Raw genomic sequence first — 22,226 nt, 5'->3', positions numbered from 1 at the left:
CTTTTCCTGACATTATGCAGCAGGTAGTGCTGATGGTGCTGCTCTTGGTTTTCCTTCTGTTTTTAAGCTGCTTGTGGAAACCAGCTGTGGTTTGATGCCAACCGCTTTCAAATGTCAGCCTTCAAGCTCAAGCGTCTGAGGCTCTGAGACTCTGGTGTCTATCTCACGATCGTTGGTTGCAGGCCTAATAACGCTTGTAAGAGTTGCGATTCAGAAACTGTGCCTATAGCAGATACGATGAAATGCCATGGAGATTGACCGCTCTCACTGTCAATATGGGGCTTTTTTTGCAAGAAACAGGGACCTTTCTGTGCCCCTGGGCTTGCAGCACTTGGGAAGCTTGCTGGAAAATCCATATGGACTGTGGCTGGAGAGGCTTCAGAAGAATGAGAGATCTTAGTGACTTCAGTTAATTTGGTGAATAGCTAATGTCATGAAACGAGCCGAGGGCTGGAAGATCACGCGTAAGTTTCCATTTCTTATGTAACTTTCAAATAATCATATGCAAAGAAAGTCATGATGCATTATTGAGAAAGAAACCCAAACCCAACAAAGAAAAACCTTGGAACTTCTAGGGCAGGCGCTTCTTGGGGTGTGACTGGGAGGATGCTGCTCGTTTATGGATGTGTGCACGTACAAAGGCCAGCTCAGAGAGGCCACCTGAGAGTCCCTGTGACCCCCGGACATGCTGTGCTCCCCTGCCAGGCACTGCCCGAGGGTGGCCGGCCCCGAGCTCCCCTGGAGCCTGCGGCCACACGGCGGGACCCTGCCTGGCCTCGGGGAGGGGGTTTCGGTCGTCTTCTATAGGGCCCCGGGGGCAGCCGCCCCGCCTCGGCCTCGGGCGGCCCCCGGGGTCTCCCTGAGGCCGGGACGCGGTGTCTCAGCGGCCCCGGGCCGAGGCCGGGAGGGAGAGGGCGAGGGTCCCCCGGCCTTCCCGCCGCCGCCCCTCGGGGCGCAGGGGTCCCGGGCCGGGGGCAGGCCGCGCCCCCCACCACACGGCGGTGGCTCCCGGCCCCCCCAGCCCCCGTCCCGTCCCGCCGGCGCCCCCGGGGCGGGGCCTGCGGCCGGGCCTCGCCCCTCCCGCCGCCGCCGCCGCCGCACTGGCCGCGCAGCCTGAGGCAGCGGCGGGGCGCGGGGCCGGGCCGCCGCCAGGGGGGAGCGGCCGCCGCCGCCGCACGGGGCGGAGCCGGCACCGGGGCATCCTCCCTGCCTGCTCCCGCCCGCCGTGCCGGCCGGCATCGCCGCGGCGGGCAGCGCGGCGGAGGGTGCTGCCAGCGCCGGGAGGGAGCGGCGGAGCCCCGCCGCGGGCTGCGCCGAGATGCTCTCCTACAGCGTGCTGGACGCCAATGTGGTGGACGTGGAGAAGCGCAGGAACCCCTCGAAGCACTACGTAAGTGGCGGCGGCGCCCGGCCGAGCCCCCGGCCCGCCGCGGGGCGGGCTGCTGCCGACGGGGGACGGCGGGCCGGGCCGGGGCCGGGCGCGGGGGTGCCCCGCCGGGCGGGGGGTGCTGCCGCGGGGCGCCGAGCCCCCCTGACCGCGGGCAGGCCCCGCTGGCCCGGGCCGGCCCCTGCGGGGGAGGCAGGTGAGGCGGCCGCGGGCTCCGGCAGCCGTGCGGACAGGTAGCTGCTGCGGGAGCGCGGCTCCTTCTCTTCGCCCTTCCTTCTCCCGTTGGGCCGTTGGCTTTTTAATTTTTTATTTTTTTTTCCCTGATACGTTATCGTGTTGAAGTTTCCTTTCCTTCTGACGGTGGATCTTCCCTCTTTGCTCAGCGAGATGCCAAGCACGGGACTCTCGGCTGCCCGGTCTGTCTCCATCCCGGCACGGGCGCTGCGGGGTGTCCGGCGGGGAGCGGAGCAGCCGCTGCAGCTTGCTGGGTCAGACCAGGGCTGCTGAATGCATCGTCGCTCCTGTTCTCCCATGAGTTACATCAAGAACTTTTTTTTTTTTTTTTTTGAGGTGGGGGGAGCTGGTTTGCATGGTTATCAAAGTAGACTCGGCGTCTGGCAACCCTTTCATCTCTTTTTCACCTTCCTCCTTTCACACCTTCCTGCCAATAGCGCAGCATCACAGGAGGACTTCTAACAGCCTTTCCAGACTCCAGTATTGCAGGGTGTCCTGTGGAAGTGTCTTTGCCTGCCGAAGTTTGCAGCCTATGGTGGAGCAGCTTTTGCCTATCCACATAAGTAGAGAAGGCATCTTTTCTTCTCCCTCTGGCTGTTTCAGGGGTTGAGTTGCACCAAATCCTTAACTCTTTCTTTCAATTACAACCCGTATTTTTGATACAGAGGAGGGTGGACCTTGCATATAGAGAAGATAAAGCATCCAGCTTTGGTATTGCTTTGGAATCGGAGGAGGTGTTGTGCCTGGTGTGAAATCGCTCTGAGTGTACTGCGTTTCCTGGCATTGCACGTCTTCCAGGTTTTTTTCAGAGCTGGTCGGCATTTGGGTGGGTTGTTTGAAAGGTAAGGCCAAAGATCGGACATAAAGCTTTGTATTAGTATTTCATATCACCGAGCTTTTTCCTCTAAGGCTTAAACCATAACCTAGCTTAAGGCTAGAGGGCACTATGTTGCTGAGAGATGCTGGTTTGTAGATGTAAAGCTGAAGCTCTCATCTACCGTGGAATTAAGCATCTTGTGCCCAGTTCATAGGAGTGGATGTATTAGGTCTCGTGTTCTCTCGGGCTGCCAGCTGGACCTGTGCGTTCAGTCAATTACTCATTTACCACTTTCGGGTGGGAAAGGCTACTTGAGCTTTTACAAGCTGCTGCTGTGAATTGTGGCTGACAGGGCTGCAGGCTATTATCTCACCTGAAAGGTGGCGGCAATTGAGCATCAGAAAAGTACATCTGCTAGGCACAAAGATATACAAAAGACCTGGTAACAATACCTTCCTGGTTGCCAAGAGAAATCGATGTTGTTAATTTCTTATTTGGAAAATAACCAGAAAACAAGGTTTTAAATCCTGTATTTACAGTTTTGAAAAACAATATTTCCCGTTTGCTTGTAGAAGCAAATTTGTATTTCCTTGATGATCATAGTCATTGCATTTTAATAACAGTAACTTAAGCTGTTCCAGGAAGCTGTCTTTAATGTTTCTAGTGGCAAATCTGGTTCTTCCCCTTTACTCTTCTCTCCGTACACCTTTTCTAATCTTGTGTTTTGCACAACAGTTCCACATCCCTGTATGTCTGGTTCTTGGCCAGAAAAGTCACAAACTAAATGGTGGTTTGGGTGACCGGTGCTCCATCTGCCTTTTGTCCCACTTACTCTCAATCTCTGGCTGTATGGTATTCAGCACAAATAGGGTCTTGGTTCAGAAACAAGCATTGGAGTACTTCAGTTAAAAATAATAGTCATCCATGTCCTTGTGAATCTCTTTCTTTTTGATGAGTGAATTGGCCCACAGGTCTGAAAGTCTTGGACTCCATTTCCTAGATCGCAGTTTGCTGCAGATGCATGTGCTGCAGCCTTAGTAACTCACTGAAAGTGAACCTGCACTGTCAAAGAATTTAATTCTCTGCATCTGATCCATTGATTGCAATTAGTTTGGTTCTGTGCTCTTTTCCTTAACATGAAACAACTGCTTTCTTCTCAAATGAATTTAAATGTGACTTGGGATTTAGTTCTCTCCATTACCTGTGGATAGTTCAGAGAGCGTAAAGCTTGGTCCTGTATGCCTTATGTGGCTTTGTAATATCAAAAAGCCTTTCTACCTCAAGCATCCGTAAACACCTTCATGCCATGCCTTAAGGTCATGTGACTTGTGCCTTGGCATCAGATTAATGATGTGTTTCTCTGGTGAATGGTGACATAGTTGCGGGTGTTTTAATGTGACTCCCTTTCCTTTTAATTGTGATCTTTCAGGGCCATGGTGGTGCCTGGAGAGATGAAGGCAAGGCTTAGGCATTGTGAGCATGTGGAGAGGGCTAAATGCGAGTAGCACATAAGCCCCTGCACTGCTTGGCCTTGATGCCAAGAATCCTTCCCTGGAGCAGATGTCGTTCACGATACAAGTATAGCTCTTGTGGCCTTGACTCCAGAAAGTGTAAAAAAAAAAAAAAAAAAAAAAAAAAATGGTGGCTTTGCACATAAATCCTCTGCTATGATCCCTGCGTGTGAAACTTCTGAAGAGATTAATACCTTACTGGAACATATGCAGGGCTTTTCAAATGAGAAGAGATTAAAATCTTGGATCCAGTGCTATTTGATAGGAACTCAGCCAGCACTCTCCCTCCCTTGGAAATTGCTGCTAGGCAAGGGATATGCAATGCCTCTCTCTGTGTTCCTGTCAGCAACTGGGTAGCACGACACTACCTGGTTGGCTGTGGGTCCTGGATAGCAGTGTGTGAAAGGATATACAGAAGTTTGGATCAATAACCACATGCCTTTTGTATGGTATATCCTTAACATAAGATACTGCTGCTCTTACAGCTTTTGGCTTTCTAAGTTAATTGCCTATTCTTACTCCATACTGATGGTCTTTTAAAAATTGATTTATGCTTGATAATGCTTCAGAAATGTTCAATCTTCTTGCTTTCCCCCTTTGCTTTTAACAAGAACAATGTCAGGAAGGTCAAGTCTGGGTTTGTTGGAAAGACCCTTGGTGCAGCAGGGTTTATACATTGGCTGAGCAGTGCTGTGGTGAAGCTGGGTGGGTTAGGACACTGTGGTTGATGGTTGAAGGTGTCAGTTAATTGTTCTGAAGAGAAAAAGCTGGTAACAAAATCCAAATCCCCTTTTGGCCTCTGCTAAGTTTTACAGTCTGAAAAGTCTCCTCTCTGGGTTGTTGAAGTTTGATCTGTTTATGGGGTAGCTTCTCTGGCTTTTGGTCTGGAATTGGGGTTGTCTGAATTAAACATGCAATAATCCCAAACTAGAAGTGCATTCTCTATTTAAAGAGACCCACTGTTGATGCTTGCCTCCTTTAACCATCCGTTGAGGAGCTTAAACAAGACTTCCTCCCCTCCCCTCTCTGCTTCCAGATTAGCTTTGGGTAGATAGCTGACCCTTCACCAAAACATCTGACTCTTTTTAGAAGCCCTGCAGGGAGCCTCTGTCTACCAGATGTGCTTGATCCTGCTCTCAGGGAAGTGGGAAGGGGCTGGCATCTTCACCTGTTCACAGCTTTGCAGGACCTGGGAGATGGCAGACATGAATTAGAAGCCAAATGAATGGGATCCCCCACCCCTCTCCCTGACCACTTGCTCTTCTGCGGAGGACTGAGTAGTTACTGATGTGCATTATCTCACTAGATGTTTATATGTTTGAGGTCATTTTGGAGGTCTCTAAATGTGCCTGTGTTATCCCAAGGGCGGGGATGGATACATCAGTACAGATTTCCTCTTCCGTTGGTACTCTGCTCCTGTTGTAGTTGGACTTTGTGTGTTTTTCAGCTTTGTACAGCACGGAGGGAGTGTAAAATGCTCTTCCTTTACCAGTGGCTGCCCAGTTTCTTTCCAGTTAGTGAGGTGCATTGCTGATTTTATTCCTCTGAGATGCCTGTGTACTGTCCCAGTTCTTCCCCAGGGTAGTTGTTTCCCAATGCCATCACTGAATGTCTCAGGATCACTCTTGTAGGAACCTCTGCGCTGTATGGATATGGTTGCTGGCATTGCTGAATTGTAAGGGATTGAGGGCTGCTGTGTTGGGTTTCGGTGCTATTCCAAGGAGAATGTGAGTGTCCTTGTTACAAGTGACCTGTTGTAAAATGTCAGCATGCTTTGAGGAAAAAACATGTACTGTCAAGCCCTGTTCTGATGCGATCTGACATCTTCGTGGCTTTATTTCTCTTTGTTGCAAGCTGCTGGTTACACAAAGACTAGCACTGATGGGGAGGCCCTGGATGTGCTGTGAGTTTAGTGGCAAGGATCTTTGTGCCTGTGTTGGTCCCTTATTGGTACCATGGGGGAAGGAGCTGGATTCACCCAGCTTGGGTCATCAAATGGGTTGTCCAGTGTGGCCCTGCCTGCACATCTGAGTTGAAGAGCTCCATGTGCCACTTGTGCTAGGAGTACCAGCAGCTTATGGGTAAGAAAGGCTCAGCCTGGTTTGTTTTTGTTTTTTGTTTGGGTTTTTTTTGTCCTTTTTAATTAGCAGAGCTGAAGGCTCTGAGCCAGAACAGGATGTGATGTACCTGGAGCTCGCATGGCTGGTGGCCTGTGGGTAGAGTGCAATGAGGCACCTGATGTGAATCAGAAGGCAGTGTTAGATGGAGCACCTGTTTAGGACTTATGACCTATTTTCTGCTCTCCCGTTTCTCCCATGAAGGTACCCTGTGTGGCTTTCCTTCCAGGGACCATGATCCAGCTTGACTCACTGGTCGAATTATTATTGCTATTATCTTTGCCTGGGGTGCTGGGAAAGAGCCAGAAAATTAGCAGGCTGCTCCATGACTTCATCGTTCCTCAGAACTGAACTTCTGTGCATTGGCAAGGGTTATGTCAAAGGTGGCTGTGATCCCTTGTGTGCAGAGCAGAGGAGAGCTCAGGAGAAAGCAGGTTGGGGTAAAACATTCCCACTCCCTTGCAGTGGCTTTCTCTGTCTGTAGACCACCAGCCTGCTGGGGTAGACACATGTCTTTAAGGATAATTTTCACCACACTGCCTGTTTTAGGTGCAAATCTTATGATTTTGCAGACTATTTTCATTGTTTTTTGATGTCTGATGAAACATGTCAGGAAGAAAAGTCGTCAGTATTTCTGAAATACCTGGAAGCTGTGAATAGACAGTTGTCTGAAGGTTAGTTCAGCTCTGCCGCTGCTCCCAAATAGCCAGAGGAGCAGGGACAGTGGGAGGCAGAGATCAAACCTGTCTAGTCTGAAGCTGCCAGCACCCATTAGTGCTCAGAGAAGTTGTCTCTTCCTTATCGCTGCAACCAGTTCTCGATGGTTGCTTGTTGAAGTAAAATTCTTCCCTAACAGCAGAGGTTTTAGTTTCTATGCTGTGTTGTGTGTGTTTGTGGTTTTTTTTTTTTTTTTTTTTTTTTTTACTTTTTGGGCACCATTGTTTCATGAAGCCAAGATAACATATAGTTTTTTCCTATTCACTGCCTTGAGAGATTCACTTCCCTTTCTCAGCATCCTCTTAGCCTTCCAGTGCCATACCTGCGTGTGATTCTCTCTCTTGGAGGTCTTTTCCTTGTTGCCTTATCTTAGGAAGTGCCCCAGAGAGGCACAGTCCTTTGAACTTGTTCAGAGCAGGCTTGCCAAGTAGCTCAGATGCTGTAGGCATCTACCTGCTTTTCATCATGCAGTGTCTGGCAATTATTGCCTCTGTAACTCAGTGCTGCTTCAGCAGGCAGTGAGTAGCCCAGCAGATTAGGGAGCACTCACAGTCCTTTCTTCCAGCAGAGCTGTGGGTTGGTAACATTCAGCCAAGGGACTAGTATCGAAATTCAACAGTTTGCAAAGTAAATGGCTGTCCCCAACCTTAGGAATGGATTAAAAACCAACAGAGGCAAGGTAGTTGTCCTGGTTGGTTGTTATCAGGGTAGAATGAAGTAAGGCAGGAGGCTTTACATCCCAGCAGGCTGCCTGTACTGGTTGAGCCTGCAGTGTGCTGGGAGGGCAGCAAAAAGGAAGGTTGGAGAAAAGCTTTTAGCAAGCCCATGAGCTGGGGGCAACAACTCTAAAAGCCATCTAATTCCATTTTAAAAGCAACTAAGATGCCACTACTGACTTTTACTGGGACTTGGTTTCCAGAAAGAAGTTGTCTGAAGAGACAGCATAGATGCTTTCAGCTGCTGCAAAGCTGCAGGTGACCTCTGGCTCCCTAAGAGCCCTGCATGGGGGGTGGGTGCTGGGGCCCACTTGTGCAACACAGCTTGGTGGGTTGTAGTAAAAATTGTGTCAGTCTCAACCCTTTGAGCTAAAAGGGGGAGGAATGGAGAGACTAAATCATGCCCTTTTCCCAGAAGGGATGACCGGAGAGAGGGATGAACAGGCATCCTAAGGAAGCAAATTATGGAATAGGAAATGGAGCCCAGGCTTCCTGCATCCCAGAGCAGCCTGTCTGTTCATCCCACCCGTGCACGCAGCCCTTGGAGACGGGCAGCTCAAAGGTGTTGCCCTCCCCCCATCCCTGTGAGGTGGGCTATGTGCTGGTACTCTCCTTGGGAAGATGAGGCAAAGAGAGGTGAAGTGGTTGGCCCAAGGCCACCCATGGAGCATGTGGCAGCATTTTCTATTCTTTTCTTTGGCTTCCAAAGCAGTCTTGCAATTTTTCTGATAAAATTGTATAGCCTGAAAAAATACTACTCTTGTATTCTGTCATTGTCTTCCTCAAAACCCATTTCCCATTTTGTATGGATTAAACAGGAAGACGGATTCAATGTGACCCTACCTGAGGCAGGAGGTGACGTACAAGCTCTCTAATTTAGTCATTTGGGAGGAAACAGCTGGACCTTCTAATGTGAGATGGTTTTCTATTTTTTTTTTTGATCTTCGTTTTTCATGCCGTATCCTCTTCATCCACGCCTGCTCACACAAAGGGAACTGGTCCCCAATAACCACGTAGAAAAGCAGAATTATTAGAAGGGGCTGGCAGCGTCATGTGTTGTTTGGCATTGTGAAGCTTAATGCTTTCTTTTAGCTAGAGCTGACACCTTTTTGCCCAGAGCATGCTGTGTAAATACTACATGGAGAAGAGCTGCACAGTAGCATACTGTTTGAAATTGTTGGTGTTTGCTGTTTAATCAAGTAGTGTCAAAACCAAATACAGTCAAGTGAACGGAAAAACAACTCCCAGTAACTTCCCTGGGCCTTGGCTTACACCTCTAGAGAAAGGCTTTATTGAAAGTTTTACTGAGAAGTTTGTAATTACTGGGTTTTTTTAATATAGTGCATCTCCCTTTACCTTTACTATAAAAGCAAAAATCTATCCTTCTGGATCTCTTTGTTACTCTCTGCTAGGCAGGGACATCATCACATTTGGGGTGGGGTGGGGGGAGGCAAAAGGAAACCGGTTGGATTCCTTCATCGGAAAGGATCTGTAATGTCTTGCAACCTAGTTAGAACCTTCCCACTTCAGCTTGCTTGCTCACTCTTTGCACCACCTTCTAGGTGAATACGCAATAATAATCTAGTCAGTCTTTCAAGCTCACATTCACTAAATGTCAGTAATATGGTATACTCATTGGATGTATTTATACGTGTGGGATTTTTTTGGAGTGCTTAAGAAACTTTGTTATAGAGCAAGGATGCTTTTGTGCCAAAGCGTGGTCAGACAGACTGGCAAGATGGTCTCTGTGCTGGGCTGTTGAGACAAGTGGTGACACACAGATACAGGCAGGTGGGGGCAGTGAGACAGAGCCAGCTAGCTGAGCAGGTAATCCTCTCACCATAATGGTAACTCCAGCTGCCTGGTGGTCATCTAGGCATCATTGCAAAGAACAGGTATGAAGAAGGATAATGTAATAACACTTTAAGTTGCCCTGGGGTGAAGGCTGAGCAGAGAGATACTGTATTCATTGTGGTATCTGTAAGTGCTTGAAGGTGGTGGCGTTAACTGGTGCTCTCATGCTTAGGGTCACCTTTGCGACAATTGTAAAGCTTATCTTCTTGGTTTTATTGAGCTATTGATTTTGGCAAAGCTACTCCTTACTGCAGTTTTTGGAAGAGGAACTCAAATGTGTAGCCAACTAATCAAGGCCTTGGGCTGGGAGCATTCTACTTTTGTGGGCAGAGTACACATCCCCAAGTCTGTGTTTTCATCAGTATTCCACATACTGCACTAGTATGCTGCAGTGTATTCTTCAGTGGTTTTAATAGTCACTGACTGCTCTAGCGCAGGCTCTGGGTGTACCATGGCTTCACGATAAGTCTGTAATGCTGTGTAGTAACGTTCAATATTATAATGCAATTGCTTCAGTTTGTGATGGCTGACTCATTGGATGGAATAAAATATTCATAGATTTTAAGTGTCCATTAGTACATGTGTGGTCCTATACATACTGTTTGAAACCTAAGTAGCGATAATCATGTTTTGATATGTTGCTGGCACTGTTTCTCTGACCAGTGGGGTGTGTTTTATTTTCCCTATAAACCACACTAACTACATGCGGTGATGCACTAGGCTCCTACGCTCGCAGCAGTCAGCAGTATGATTTTATAGGCTTGATGCAAACTTGTTTGCAAGGAAAACATCCCTATCTATGTTCATAGGGAGAAACATGCCAAAACTCTGCTAACCATGGCTGTGTTTAAACAGGACCTCCACACTGCCTTTGCAGAAGTCTCACATAGCTGCCTCTGAAATACTGGAAACGTGGTTCTCCACTGCCCAGGTCATGCAAACGCAAACATTAGTTCAAACCTTTCTGGATGGTTTATGAAGTTTATACATTAATGTCGAGTGTGATACACACAAGACATTGTGTAGTGTGGTTGAAGAGCTTGTGGGTCCTCTTTACTCGTGGTGTGGCCTTGGATTGTTTGTTTAACCTCTCTGGATCTCTGTGCTCTGTGGAAAAGACAACGGGATTCTCTCACCTTTTCTGAAGTGTAAAGATGCGTGTGTTACCTAAGGGTAGCATAGGCTTTGAAACCCCTGAGTCTGGGTCATGCTCTTCTGCCAGCAGGTCCACCCCTGGGAGCAGCAGTTGCAGGATGCCAAGGCCATGTCATTAGCCAGAAGCGGGAGTCGGACCGCTGCTTCCCTGACAGCGTTCAGCAGGCACTGTAATGAACGGGATGATACAAAAGCTACATTCCCCTGTGAGGAAATGTAGGTTTAGGGTGCCAGCAATGCTTGCCAGCTATAAGTCTGTTCCTCTAGGGCATTCCTTCCTGTCCTGGAGTCCCGGGGTCTGCGGAGGTATTTGAGGGGAAGCAAGGCGTATGGTCGTTCTGGGAGGAAGGCATGGGCAGTAGGCTGCTGTCTGCTGCTGTCTGATCTCTCTCCTGTGTTTCTGTATTCCCTGCCAGAAAAGCTCACTGGCAGAGGTGAGATCTTCTTGCCAGGCATTCTTGTACCCTCGGGAGTTTGATGCAACAGAGAGCTCTGAATTAACTAAATGTTTTCCTAACGCTGTGAAGATGAGGTTTTCAACTGTTCCCTCAGCGTGCCATGAGATTTTCTTACTCCTTGGCTCAAGCTGTTCTATTATTATTTATAAATTAATACATGCATTTTTTGTGGGTAGAAGGCTTTTCCTGATTTTCCTCTTTCCAGCAGGCACAAGCCCACAGTAGACCCCTGTGACCCCAAGCAAAAATCAGTTTTCAATGTTTTTCCATTCCCCTGCCCTGCGAGTGCTTTTTGCGCCGTCTCTGAGCTCAGTCTGTTTCCTTTGCCAGAAAATTTGGCACTCTTTGCCACCTGCCTCATCTCGAGGAGCCTGAACAGAGGAGTGCTTATGGGATAGATGCTACAAGAGGCAGCTGAGCTCCTGTTCTTCAGCAGAAGCAGGGCAGCTGGCACAGCCCCTGCTAGTGCATAAACGGGAGGCCTGCAGTTTCCCAGGGCTGTCACACCAGCAACTTTCACCGGCATTAAAATCACTTAGCATTTAAAAACAAACAAACAAGGGTATGTGAAGTATTTTCCTGGAAGAAAGCCATGGAGAGCAGATTCAGTGCATCTCTCTCCTCCCATCTCTCAAACATGTCAGAGGAAGAAAGACTGGAGTTCAGCGTTTTCCCAAGTGGGATTAAAACTGGCTCTTGGTGTTGGCTTCTGGGACAGGGCAGAGGAAAGCCAGGAATAGGAGGGAAGCTCTATGTGTGAGTGTTTTATGAATACATCTATATCAGGTGAAACTGGCAGAATCCCTGAACCAGCATTTGTGGTAATAATCTCTTTTTGTTAACAAAAGGGCTGCTGATTTTCTGTTAATAGCAAGAGATCAGAGCTGTTGACTGGAGTAAAAAGTGACTGATTCTAGAGGAACGTCCCTGCTGGTTTTCTGTGATCCGAGGAGTAGCAATCCTGTATCTTCTGTGTTTTACAAGCCCTGGATGTCTTTTGCAAGTTCTTTCCTGTCTCTGAATCCAGGTAAGTTTTCCTCTAATGCTTCAGCAAAAGGTGTTTTATAAAGACAACGCAGGGTGCTTTACTCAAAAGGAATCTAGTGCAGTAGCCAGCTTCTGAAATACTCTTCAGGCATATGGAAGAGTCTTCCGGCTGTTACTGCTCAAGCAGAGGTTTTTCAGTTTAATCTTTTGCTGCTGTCTGTGTGATTGTAACAGTCTACGTCAAAATGCTGGACTGTTTTGGGGAAGCAGCTTTCCACTTGTTTCTGAGCTGGGCAGCTGTGGCTTGTATTTCATCCTTTAACACGGACAAGATAAGTATAAATAGTTTGGTTTAAACTAAAAATATTTTAAGTGAATTTGTCATGGGTAGTAACCTTTGGAGATTGCAGTAGTCATGATCTGGGCAGGAGAGTCCATCCATCCGTCTTGTCTTTAAACTTCCCTCTCTCCTCTTGGCATAAGGACCAGCGGCTTTTTGTATAACGATGGCTGTTTACCAGGGGCACTGGATAGTGACAGCGTTTACTCGTGTGCAAGAGGCACTGACGTCTTGGAGGGAGTCTCCTTGTCTGAAAGAATGGAGGCTGTGGCCCAAGCAAGCAGGATCTGAGGACATACAGCCTGGGAATGGGAGCAAGGCATTGCCCTTGGCCTAACTGCTGAAGGTGTTGGCTAAATTGCTTGGCTGTGGCAGTGTTGGATTTTCTGTCAGTCCTTTCAGCTGCGAGTGATGCTGTGTATCTGTGCGCCCAGGTGTTGGCCAGGTTGAACACTGGGATTCCTGCTTTACATAATTCTTCTCTTCATGTATTGGCAGAGTGTGCTGGTGTTTGGTAGGAATTGGGGGCTTTGTGTGTGCTTGCGTGTGCTTTGTTTCTGCTTTAGCTTCTGTGTTGCTCTGCATTTGACCAAGAAGAAGGCATGGTCAAAGAAATGAGGTGGAAAGCAGAGGTTTGCAAAGAATCTTTAGGTCACATTGGAGCTGCCACAGTCCTGGCCAGACCCTAAGAATACACTTGAGTTTTCCCCCCCTTCTTCTGACAAACTTTTTCTTGCCCACAGCATGGGATTATTTCCTGTTGTCTTAACCCTGGAGTACTAGGTGATCTTCCAAATGTATTGGGTGGAGACCCTCTTGTGGGCGATTACCAGGGCCTTCTGCTGAGTTTTAAGGTTTTGTAGAAGGACTGAGTGTAGCACTGATAATTGCTTAACGCAGCCTTTACACCTGAGGAGTGGTGACACAAAGATTTCCCTGTGGGCTGAGGGCTTTGTGGGGTCTGCCAACCGTGTTACCACATAGTGATGCTAAGCCATCAGGGCTCTGACTCTTCTGATGAGTAGAGGGAGATTATTTTACTACCAGGCACTGACACTTACGGGAGTTCAGGTGTCCTTGGAGCTGAAACTTCTTGGCTATCTTGCTGTGTGTGAGAGGTGTTGGTTGGGTTATGATAAAGACTTGGACTCAGACCAGGGTGAGGGTGCAACTGGCCTTCACAGAGGACTTGAAAAGTTACAAAGGAATCAAATGAGGAGGTGGTGCCCACTGTTTCTGTTTGTAGAAAGGTAGCGACTTTAGTACTAGCACAGGAACTGACAGTCCGAACCTGATCGAATGTGTGTTTTATCTGCCAGCACCCTGTCCTTTCTGGTCCTTTATCGATCTTCTGTATCTGGTTAACATGGGCTGTAGCAGATCTGGATCAAACCCCTGTTGCCGAAAGGCCATCATGTTGTCTTCACTGCATATTGTGACCGAAAGGGTTAAACAGAAGGTGATGGTGGTTAATAGCTTGCTTTAGGCAGTACTACAGCAGTAAATGCTGAGATGACATGGGAACAGTCTTTAGCTGACGTCCTTGCAAGCCTCTCGGTGACATCAAACTCCTGGACCTTTTCCAGCCAAGTTTGGCCTTGCCCCAGTGACAATAGATGTTAATCTGTTGGCTTGTCAAAAAACAGTGTCAGTGTTTTTTGTTTTTTTTTTTTTTTACAGATCCATTTCCAACCCTCAGATTTCCCTGCTAGTAAACACAGTATTATGTCATTGCTTTACCAGGAGCCAAGCACCAAAGCCAACTTCACAGTGCTGTCGTCAGTAAATGTCCATTCACTTTGGGGCTTTATCTGTGTTCCCAGGCTTTTTCTTTCCACTGCTGCCTGTGTTCTGGTCTCTGTGTCCATCAGAAGCCTATGGATGCTTTATGGGAAATGTGTAGAGTCTAGCAATTGTGGCTACCGCTTTCCAACCTACTTATTTTAGATGGGGTTCCTGTATCTATTTAGCAAGGATGCATTTGTAAAGCTTCATCTTTTGGTGACTTTAGGGAAGACACACTCTTGGATTCGTGAGTTCCTGTGTGCAAAATAAGGTGAAGAGAATTGCAGCCCAGACTTGCTCCTAATTGATAAAATAATAGCCCAAGTGATAGCCAGGGGCAATACCCCACCCATGCTGGCTCCTGTTTGTTTCAAAACACAATAGCTGATTCCTATTAAAAAAGCTGGTTGTCAGATTGCTAACGTTATAAATTAACTTCTTTAACTTTCAGAAACAACACACACCACAGATAAAATAAAGCCATTTATAACATTCTTGTAACTGTTCCTTGTTTTGCTTCTAGATTTATTTCCAGCTGTACCTGTGTAGGACATGAAAGTAAAGATTTATAAAGTTACCTTCAGTGGCTGGGGGCTAATCTGCTTAAAACAAATATCTCTAGCTCTAGTTGGTCTTTCTGGAACTGGCAATAGTCCAGTCTTCCTTGTACTAAGACCTGTCTGAAATGGTATCCCAAATCAGCTGAAATAGAGGAAAGAGGAGAAAGAGATGCTCTTTTGAATGCAGATCCTGAATTCTGGTACTGACATGGAGAGATGATGCAGAGGAACAGGTTCAGCCTCTTGGCAGTGGTGCAGGAATTACGACTTTCTTGGGTGTGAGGTGGAATAAATTTTTTTTTCCTCCACTATGTAATTAAGCTCTGCAACACCTTGCTGAAAAGTGATATTAATGCTGAAAGTACAAAATACTTTTTTTTAAAAAAAACAAACACCACCACAAAACAACAAACCTGACAAGTTTCTGGGGATAGAACTGACTGCTATTAAACGCAGCAGTCAAGATATGTGGTTGGGTCAGAGAGTCTAATTTACTGATTGCTAAAGACTAAGCACACTGTGTTCTCTCTGTTGCTATTAAGCAGTTACCATCTAGCTTCACTAAAAACAGAGTGCTGAGCTTGAATACAACTCCATTTTGGCCCATCCTGGGTCTTCTGATGCTTTCCCAGATACTCCTTCACTGTATGGTGCTAGCTCAGGCTCCTGAGGCTTGCTGTGTATCACTAATATTCGTGAGAGCCGTTGAGTCTTGACCAGACGAAGTTAGGGAGCACAGTGCATGCCGTGAGGAAGGGAGCCTCTCATCATCACTTCCAGCTCCCTCCTCTGCTCTGTATACTTTTTTTTGGATCCTGACACACATTTGTGGACTAGTGTCACACATCTGTGCCTTGGCAGATCGCTTTCTGCTTCCCAGCCTTGGGTCAAGTGGCAATTTATTTTTGTAGCGATATCATGTCTGATATTACTATTAATATATATTCAGGCTTTGTACTTATCTAATGCCTTTCATCCAAGGATCCACCAACACTTTGTGCACCAGCACCTTTTTGCAAGGTAGGCAGGTCAGACAGTGAGAGCACTGTGTTTGCACTAATTAATCTCCTGGCAGAAGTGCCTCCTCAGAGCTGTCACAGGCTAGTGGATGATTGGAGCTGGTGGGAAAAAGTTTTTCTGTTATGGCTGAAAGCGCTGTGAGTGGGTGCTGGGACTGTAGAACTTAAACCTGGGACAGACCTAGGTTCATGTGCCAGCGTATTTCACTTCTACATATGAACCTTCAAGGTGTTGGATTGGCTTCATTGGAAGCTTCAAACTTCTGATGGTTAATGATGTCCAGCGTAGACTTTTCTTCTTATTCACAAGCATCCTGTTTGCTCTCACACCAGTATTGTCCTTTTGTGTAAACAGGTCTCTTTGCTCTCAGTTTGGCTTGACTTCCCATCCCACTTCTTTCCGATGTTTTGTAGGGAGTGATCACATTCCTCCTTAGCCGTCATCCTGCTGAGCTGCTGTAGCCTCCTGTTGTAGAAAAGGCCACCCTCAAAGGTGCAGAGCAAACAGGTTTCTCTGCCCCACACTTCTCACACAGTCACTGCAGGGTGGATACAAGCGAGCTGTTTAGCCCAGGCACTGGCAACAAATCGGTCTGGGTGGCTTTAAGCATGCGGTGGGTTAATTTGCACTGCTGGGTACAGCCTTGCCCATGTTGGCAGGGGCCAGGTGCAGCTGCCTGGGAATGTGTTTGACCTCAGTGGGGTGATTTGCCAAATGTCATCAGGTGTGGTTTGGAGGAGGCTGGCTTCTGGGTCTGTCCTGTCCCTGAGCAGTGTGCTGTGGCAGCATGGAGGATGCTTGTGGGAGAGCAACATGGTTCTTCTATGGCTTCATTCTCTTCCCTTCAGGGAGTTTCAGAGCTAGTCCCAAAGCCTTGCAAGTGACACTCCACTTGCAAAACCAGAAGAGAGAAAATGCAGCTGATTATGTTCCCACGTTAGCTTTAATGAGGGTAATTTTAAGCAGATGGTGTCTATTTAATGTTCTGAAACCACAGATAAACTAGTTTTCAGCAGGTCTCGGGCTGGGAGCGGGAGAGATGAAGGGCATTATTTTAGTGGGCAGCGACTTGCCTGATAAGATGCTTGGCAAGGGTGCTAGAGTGCTCGGGTGAAGCCCTCTCATTTGGGCAACCTCTGCGTGTCCCGCTTGAGAGAGAGGAGAGGTGGCCTGTGGTTTCTGTCTGAGCTTCAACAACAGTAAATAATTCCAGATTGACGTTGTGGAAGCATGCTGTTTTTGTGAAGGGAGAACAGGGCGGGAGCCAAACATAACAAGAGTTTCTCAGTGCGTGGGGAAGAGAGCCAGGGTCACATTTGGAGCTTGTAGTGTTGGCAGACACAGAAATGATGTGCCACGTCATGTATATTGGTGGAGATAGCTGTGATTATCAGCAAGGTTCTTTGTAGATTGGTTTGCGATGTTGATGATCCGAAACTGATGGCGGGACACTTCAGACAAATGCTCTCTCTTTTCAGCTTCCATATCTGTTCTTTTTTAATGATTTTGGCATTCATCTTTGGGGTAAGGAAGAGGCCATAGTAACCCCTGGGATTTCAATCCCCATGAGTCCAAGTTGTGCAGTTATAGATCTGCTGCCATTAAAATCAGCATCTCTTGAAGTTATCCCTTTACAAAGCTGGGTGCTGACTCTGCTCCAAAGAATGGAGTTCCTTGTCCAAAGCCATCCTTGACCCTGGCTGTTTGGCCAGCTGTCCTGGCTGGTGTCTCTCCACCCTCCTTTGCTGGGGAACATTCCCAGGACCTGACATGAAGATTGTGCAGTGTCCTTGCTGGCATGCTCAGAGCCAGTTTTTACACATGTTGTAGGACTGACTTGTTATCAGTGAACTAAGGCTTTGGGATGGCTGCAGCTTGCTTCTTCAAAGCAGTCTGAGACCTGCTTGCCCTTCAGATGTTTAACTCTTAGAGGCTTATTTCTTTGGGAGACCCAAGAGGAGGACACGGTCCTTTATATTTTAAGGCAGTAGTTTTCACACTGAGACTTGTGGGCTGTTTTAGAAGCACTGGTAAAAGTAATAACTGGTAGTAGGTTTGCCTTTGTTAGGCTTAAACTCACTTTTAGTGGCTGAAAAGTGTGCAAAGACCACTTGTTAAAATTATATTTGCTATCTTTGCCCTTCTCCACAAGCATCAGTGAAACTGCAGAACCACCTTGGAGTAGGTGCTTACCATGAAGGGGTCAGCAATAGGTAGCAGTGTTGGGGATTGAGAGAGAAACTCTTAAAAGTCTTTAACTTGTTAAAGGTAAAACCAGAAGGTTGCAAACGATCTTTCTGGGTGGAGTGAGATGTTTTTGCTGGTATAGCAACGGCGGTTTGGTGACAGCTCCTTTGTGATGCATCAGTGGTTCATGTGGAGAGAGGCTAAAAAATGTGGGGGTGGGGAGGAACTAGGGCTGACTACTAGTGGGAGTGTGGTGATGTGTTGTGCTTGCAGCTAACTGCTTCTCTGAGACTCATGAAAACCTTGTATGCAGCTGGTGAAACCTCTGTGCAGCCCTGCAAGGAAATGGTACAGATCTGTCTTAGGGGTTTTTTTGTTGCCTGTAAGATGGACGACTTGGCATGATTTGCCTGTTGTCACTGAGCAGTGATGAAATTAGGAAAGAGTGGTCCTGCAGGTGGATTTGGGGTTTATTTGGGGTTTTGGGAGGCCTGTCTGAGGCTGTTTTCTCAGGAGGTGGTGAGTACTTGTGTGCTGGGAGTTTTTGAGCTGCCCACCCCAACGTCCTTTCTGCTAGTCTTGGCCAGGATCAGGGTTGGCCCTGGTTTTCCACCCTTGCTCTAACTATGTGAATATGTTCTGGGGCAAAGACAATGATTGTCCTTAGTACTCTCTTAGGTTATTACTGAGCGTCCTAAGGAGCACATCGTTTTAGCTGCTAGCCTGAGGGACTGGGATCGGTGCTCCCAACTGACTAGTTAGGAGACAAGGAAAGGTACCTCCTGGGCAGTCGCACAGTTGGGACCTTTCAGTCTGAAGTGAGCCATGCTCTATCAGATGCGATTACGAGCACCTGGGGCAAACAGCTGATGCCCGGCTCCCTCTCCAGCCACATCAGAGATGTGCCCATGAAGGCATGGAAACGTGGTGTAAAGAGGTAAGGTGGGACAGCATTAACCATAACGAGCCAGAGATACTGGGCCTGTTTTTGAGGCCATGTTACCTCGTTGGCAGATGGGGATTAGCAGGAGGCATTGGGTTGGTGGGATTGCTAACAATCAGCAGTGTAACTCTGGCTATAACGTACTTACTAGGCTTGTTGTTTCTTTAAGTATTACAGTAACAAAGGGAGTTAAAATTAAGAACATTTATTACAAAACTGTTCCCTCTGCGGTTTTTTTTTTCCCAGGTGATTTTTCAGCAATAGGTTAGTTCTCTTGCACTGGGAGTGTGCAGCTGAGAAAAAAACCCAACTGACTCTCGCAATTAACTCTGCGGCATCTGGATTCCTGCTTGTGTCCGGGGTGGGGGTGGTGTTTGCTGGGCAGAGGACTTGAGGCTCCTCATGCTTGAGCAGTGAGCTGTAGTAGTGATTTTGACTCCACATGCTCGACGCTGATCTTGCAAAGAGATGCTATTGCCAGAATTACAGGGGCGGGATCTGGTCTCCCTTTGATCTCAGTTTAAATTGCATGGGCGATTTACTGCAACTTAATAAGTAACAGTGCGTGAGTAGTGGGGTGCTCACTGCCTGCAAACTCAGTCTGCTGAAATAGGTCGTAGGACAGACTTTCTTTCATTGCAGCTAAACTGACCCAAATTGACTTGCAGTGCATGTCAAGGTTTATACAAAGTTGCCATGAATTAACTAATGCATGTAATGAGGTAAATTGTAGGACTTTGGTAAGGTATCTGATCAGTCTGTTGCATGATTTAGTTGAGCCATCTGAAATGGCTTCAGGGATTGGGAGTTTTTGGTTGCATCTCTTCAGTGTGGTTTGATGTTTGTTCAACATGAAATGATTCATCTGGTGAACAAGGGTGAATCAAAGGTCTCTTTTGCAATTCCAGTTGCCTCACTGGGTTTCCTTGGGAAGATATTTTAATTTCTGCTCTGGTTTAATTGATCTTTACAAAGAAACATGCTAACGATGATTCTGGCCATGGAGTGCTATGAATTTGCCAGCAGAAGAATCTATTATCACAACATGAGATGCCTCCCTCCCTCAAATTACAACTCCTAATTTGATTTATTTTGACTGTGTTTGTATTTCAACAAGCTGTGGTTTTATTATCCTGTGGTGCTGTCCTATTAGACTGTAAGAGCTCTCTTTCATGCTGGAAGGAGGAACAGGATATAAATACTATTATCGTTACTGTTGCCTGAAAATTGGCCCAGTTTCTAATACAGCAAGTGTCTCTTTCAGTCTTAGAGATACAGTAATATTCCAAAGGATGCCCTAAAACTCCTCCAGTGAAATACATTGTTAGTTCACTAGAAACGTAGTTTTCTGACAGACATGAATTCTTAAGTCAGAATTCAGCTCCATGCTTAGCATTCTCCAGGTAGCACAAACTGACGCTGATAATCAGTCCTGGGGGAGAGATGTCTGTGTAGTGGACAAGAAACTAAAGTTGCTGGAGCAACTGTTCCACAAATTTTTGCAGAATGCACTGGCTTGGTTTCTCCTGGGCTCTCAGCTGGCCCTGCAGCTGTGATGCCTCCTTCGGCACATCCCAACTCCTTGGCAGCTCAGCTGTCAGGGGACAGCACCGAGGCAGAGAAAAGCCCCTTGCTGGCTCTGTGAGTGTAGGGGGCTGTCCCAGCAACAAAATTCTGTCTATTTTTATTTTTGAAGAGAGGCTGGGTAGAGTTCTGTTCTGTGCAGTAGTAAATTACAGGATGAAACTGTAGCCAAGGGGCATGTGTGTCACTTCTGCTCCCTGTGAGGAAGTCTGCGGAGGGTATAGCCTTGTCTTTCCACCGTGGCTTTAAGGGCAGGGTGAGTGTTGCCCATGCCCAGTCAGTACCTTCCCATGCCTCCCAGTGGCTCAGCTGGCATGTGTTAATACTGCTCCCAGCCTTTCTCCACTCTTCGGAGCTCACTGGAGAAAGGACGAGTAGAGCATGGGAGGCCAGTGTCACCAGAGCGGGAACCTGGGCTGGCTTTTGGGCTTGCCCTCTGTCCAGGTCTGTCTTTGCAGCATCTTTAAGTGGGACAGAAAGTTGGTTTTGAAGGTGAAAACGAGCAAGTTTTGGAAGCTGCTCTGCAGTGAGGCAAATGCAAGGGCAAGGAAGAAGGTATCAAACGAATGTGCGTAGAAATGGGTCCAAACTCTACTCGGGGCGGGTAGACATAGCCACAGTCTTAGCTGTCTCTGGGCATGTCCAAAGCTTTCTGGTTGCTAATAGGGCTCGGGTGGGCTGGCAAACAGAGTGCAGGAGAGAGGATCTCGGCCTGAGCCACGAAGCCATGACAGCCCTGCCACTCTGTAGGACAGTAATGCACCCAGCAAGGAAGGGCTGCTTGCATTGCATCACAGTGGCTGTGAAGGGCTTCCTCTGGGTGCTGTAGGTGGTTTCCTTTGTCTCGCTCCTCCCTACTTGTTTCAGACATGTTTCTGATCAGGGGAAGATTGCTTCAAGGGTCCTGACTCCAGCCACAGTGCTGCTGATGCACGTTAAGTCCTTAATTTTGTTGTTCTAGTTCAATCTCAATTAAACTTGCATTTCTTGAGAGCAGGAGCGCTGGGGAAGGTGTACGCCCCTGTCCTTTCACACATGTTGCTGGTATGAGTGACTTCAGGTTGTTGCTGCGTATCTAGGAGTATGGTATATGTCCTTTTTCCAATACCCTAGGCAGCTACAGCCAGAGAGTCATATGGGCTTGGGTCTCAGAGCTAGTCAGGCTCCTGCTGTGTAGTGTGACAGTGCTGCTGAGCTACAGAAAGGAGCCTTGGTCCTCTCTCCTGTACCCTCTTTGTCTCTGCACTTCTCTGAGGCTGTGGTTAGCCAAATCAGGGAGGAAAAAAAAAGTCCCAAATTGTTTCCTTTTTTGGAAGAGAAGCTTTTCTGTCCGTTGGTGGAAGCCTGGGGCTGTGCTCAGGGATGCTATGCTGTGCCAGGGTAAAGTGTCATCTCTTTCAGTTACTCCTGGCCAGAGGTCACATCCTCCTGCAGATCCGATCCCCAGCACCCTCCCTCTTCCCAAAACAGTAGTGATTAACTACAGCCCATTTCCTAGTAGGGTTTTTTTCATCTGGATTTTCAAGGGATGGCACACCTGGTCCCTCTGGCAGATGTGAGGTGGTGGTAACTTGGAGGGAAAGAGCAGAGACAGGTGGTGGTGGGCAGTGGCCAGCTGCCTCCTACAGCTGCTCAGCTGCAGCTCGAAGCACATCTGACCTCGGCCAAGCAGCGGTTGTGCCTCCAGTTCACCGGTCTTCATGACACACACGATGTTCAAAGCATGTTTGCATATAGGAAGTAGTTTAATCATGGTTTTGTTCCCTGTTTCAGCAAATCCAACCAGAGTCTGCATTGTTAAGTGTAAATGTCACATACGCAAATATAGTAACATCTGGTTTAAAGTGAAAAGAG

At 47.5% G+C, this 22,226-nt stretch overlaps 1 protein-coding gene across 1 annotated transcript in view; it reads left to right on the top strand.

Moving 5' to 3' along the window:
* The first annotated feature begins 1,234 nt into the window (after window positions 1-1,234).
* The window catches only part of SH3PXD2A (SH3 and PX domains 2A), a 268,519-nt gene continuing 247,527 nt past the window's right edge, over window positions 1,235-22,226 (top strand). The window contains exon 1 of the mRNA XM_037400226.1: window positions 1,235-1,390. Coding sequence (XP_037256123.1) covers window positions 1,319-1,390 — 72 coding nt within the window. The 5' untranslated portion in view covers window positions 1,235-1,318. The remainder of the gene's footprint in view (window positions 1,391-22,226) is intronic.

Source organism: Falco rusticolus, chromosome 9 (assembly GCF_015220075.1).
Source record: "Falco rusticolus isolate bFalRus1 chromosome 9, bFalRus1.pri, whole genome shotgun sequence".
NCBI classification, from domain to species: domain Eukaryota; kingdom Metazoa; phylum Chordata; class Aves; order Falconiformes; family Falconidae; genus Falco; species Falco rusticolus.
Note: the sequence above shows the minus strand (reverse complement) of the source record. Positions and strands in the feature narration are given on the sequence as shown.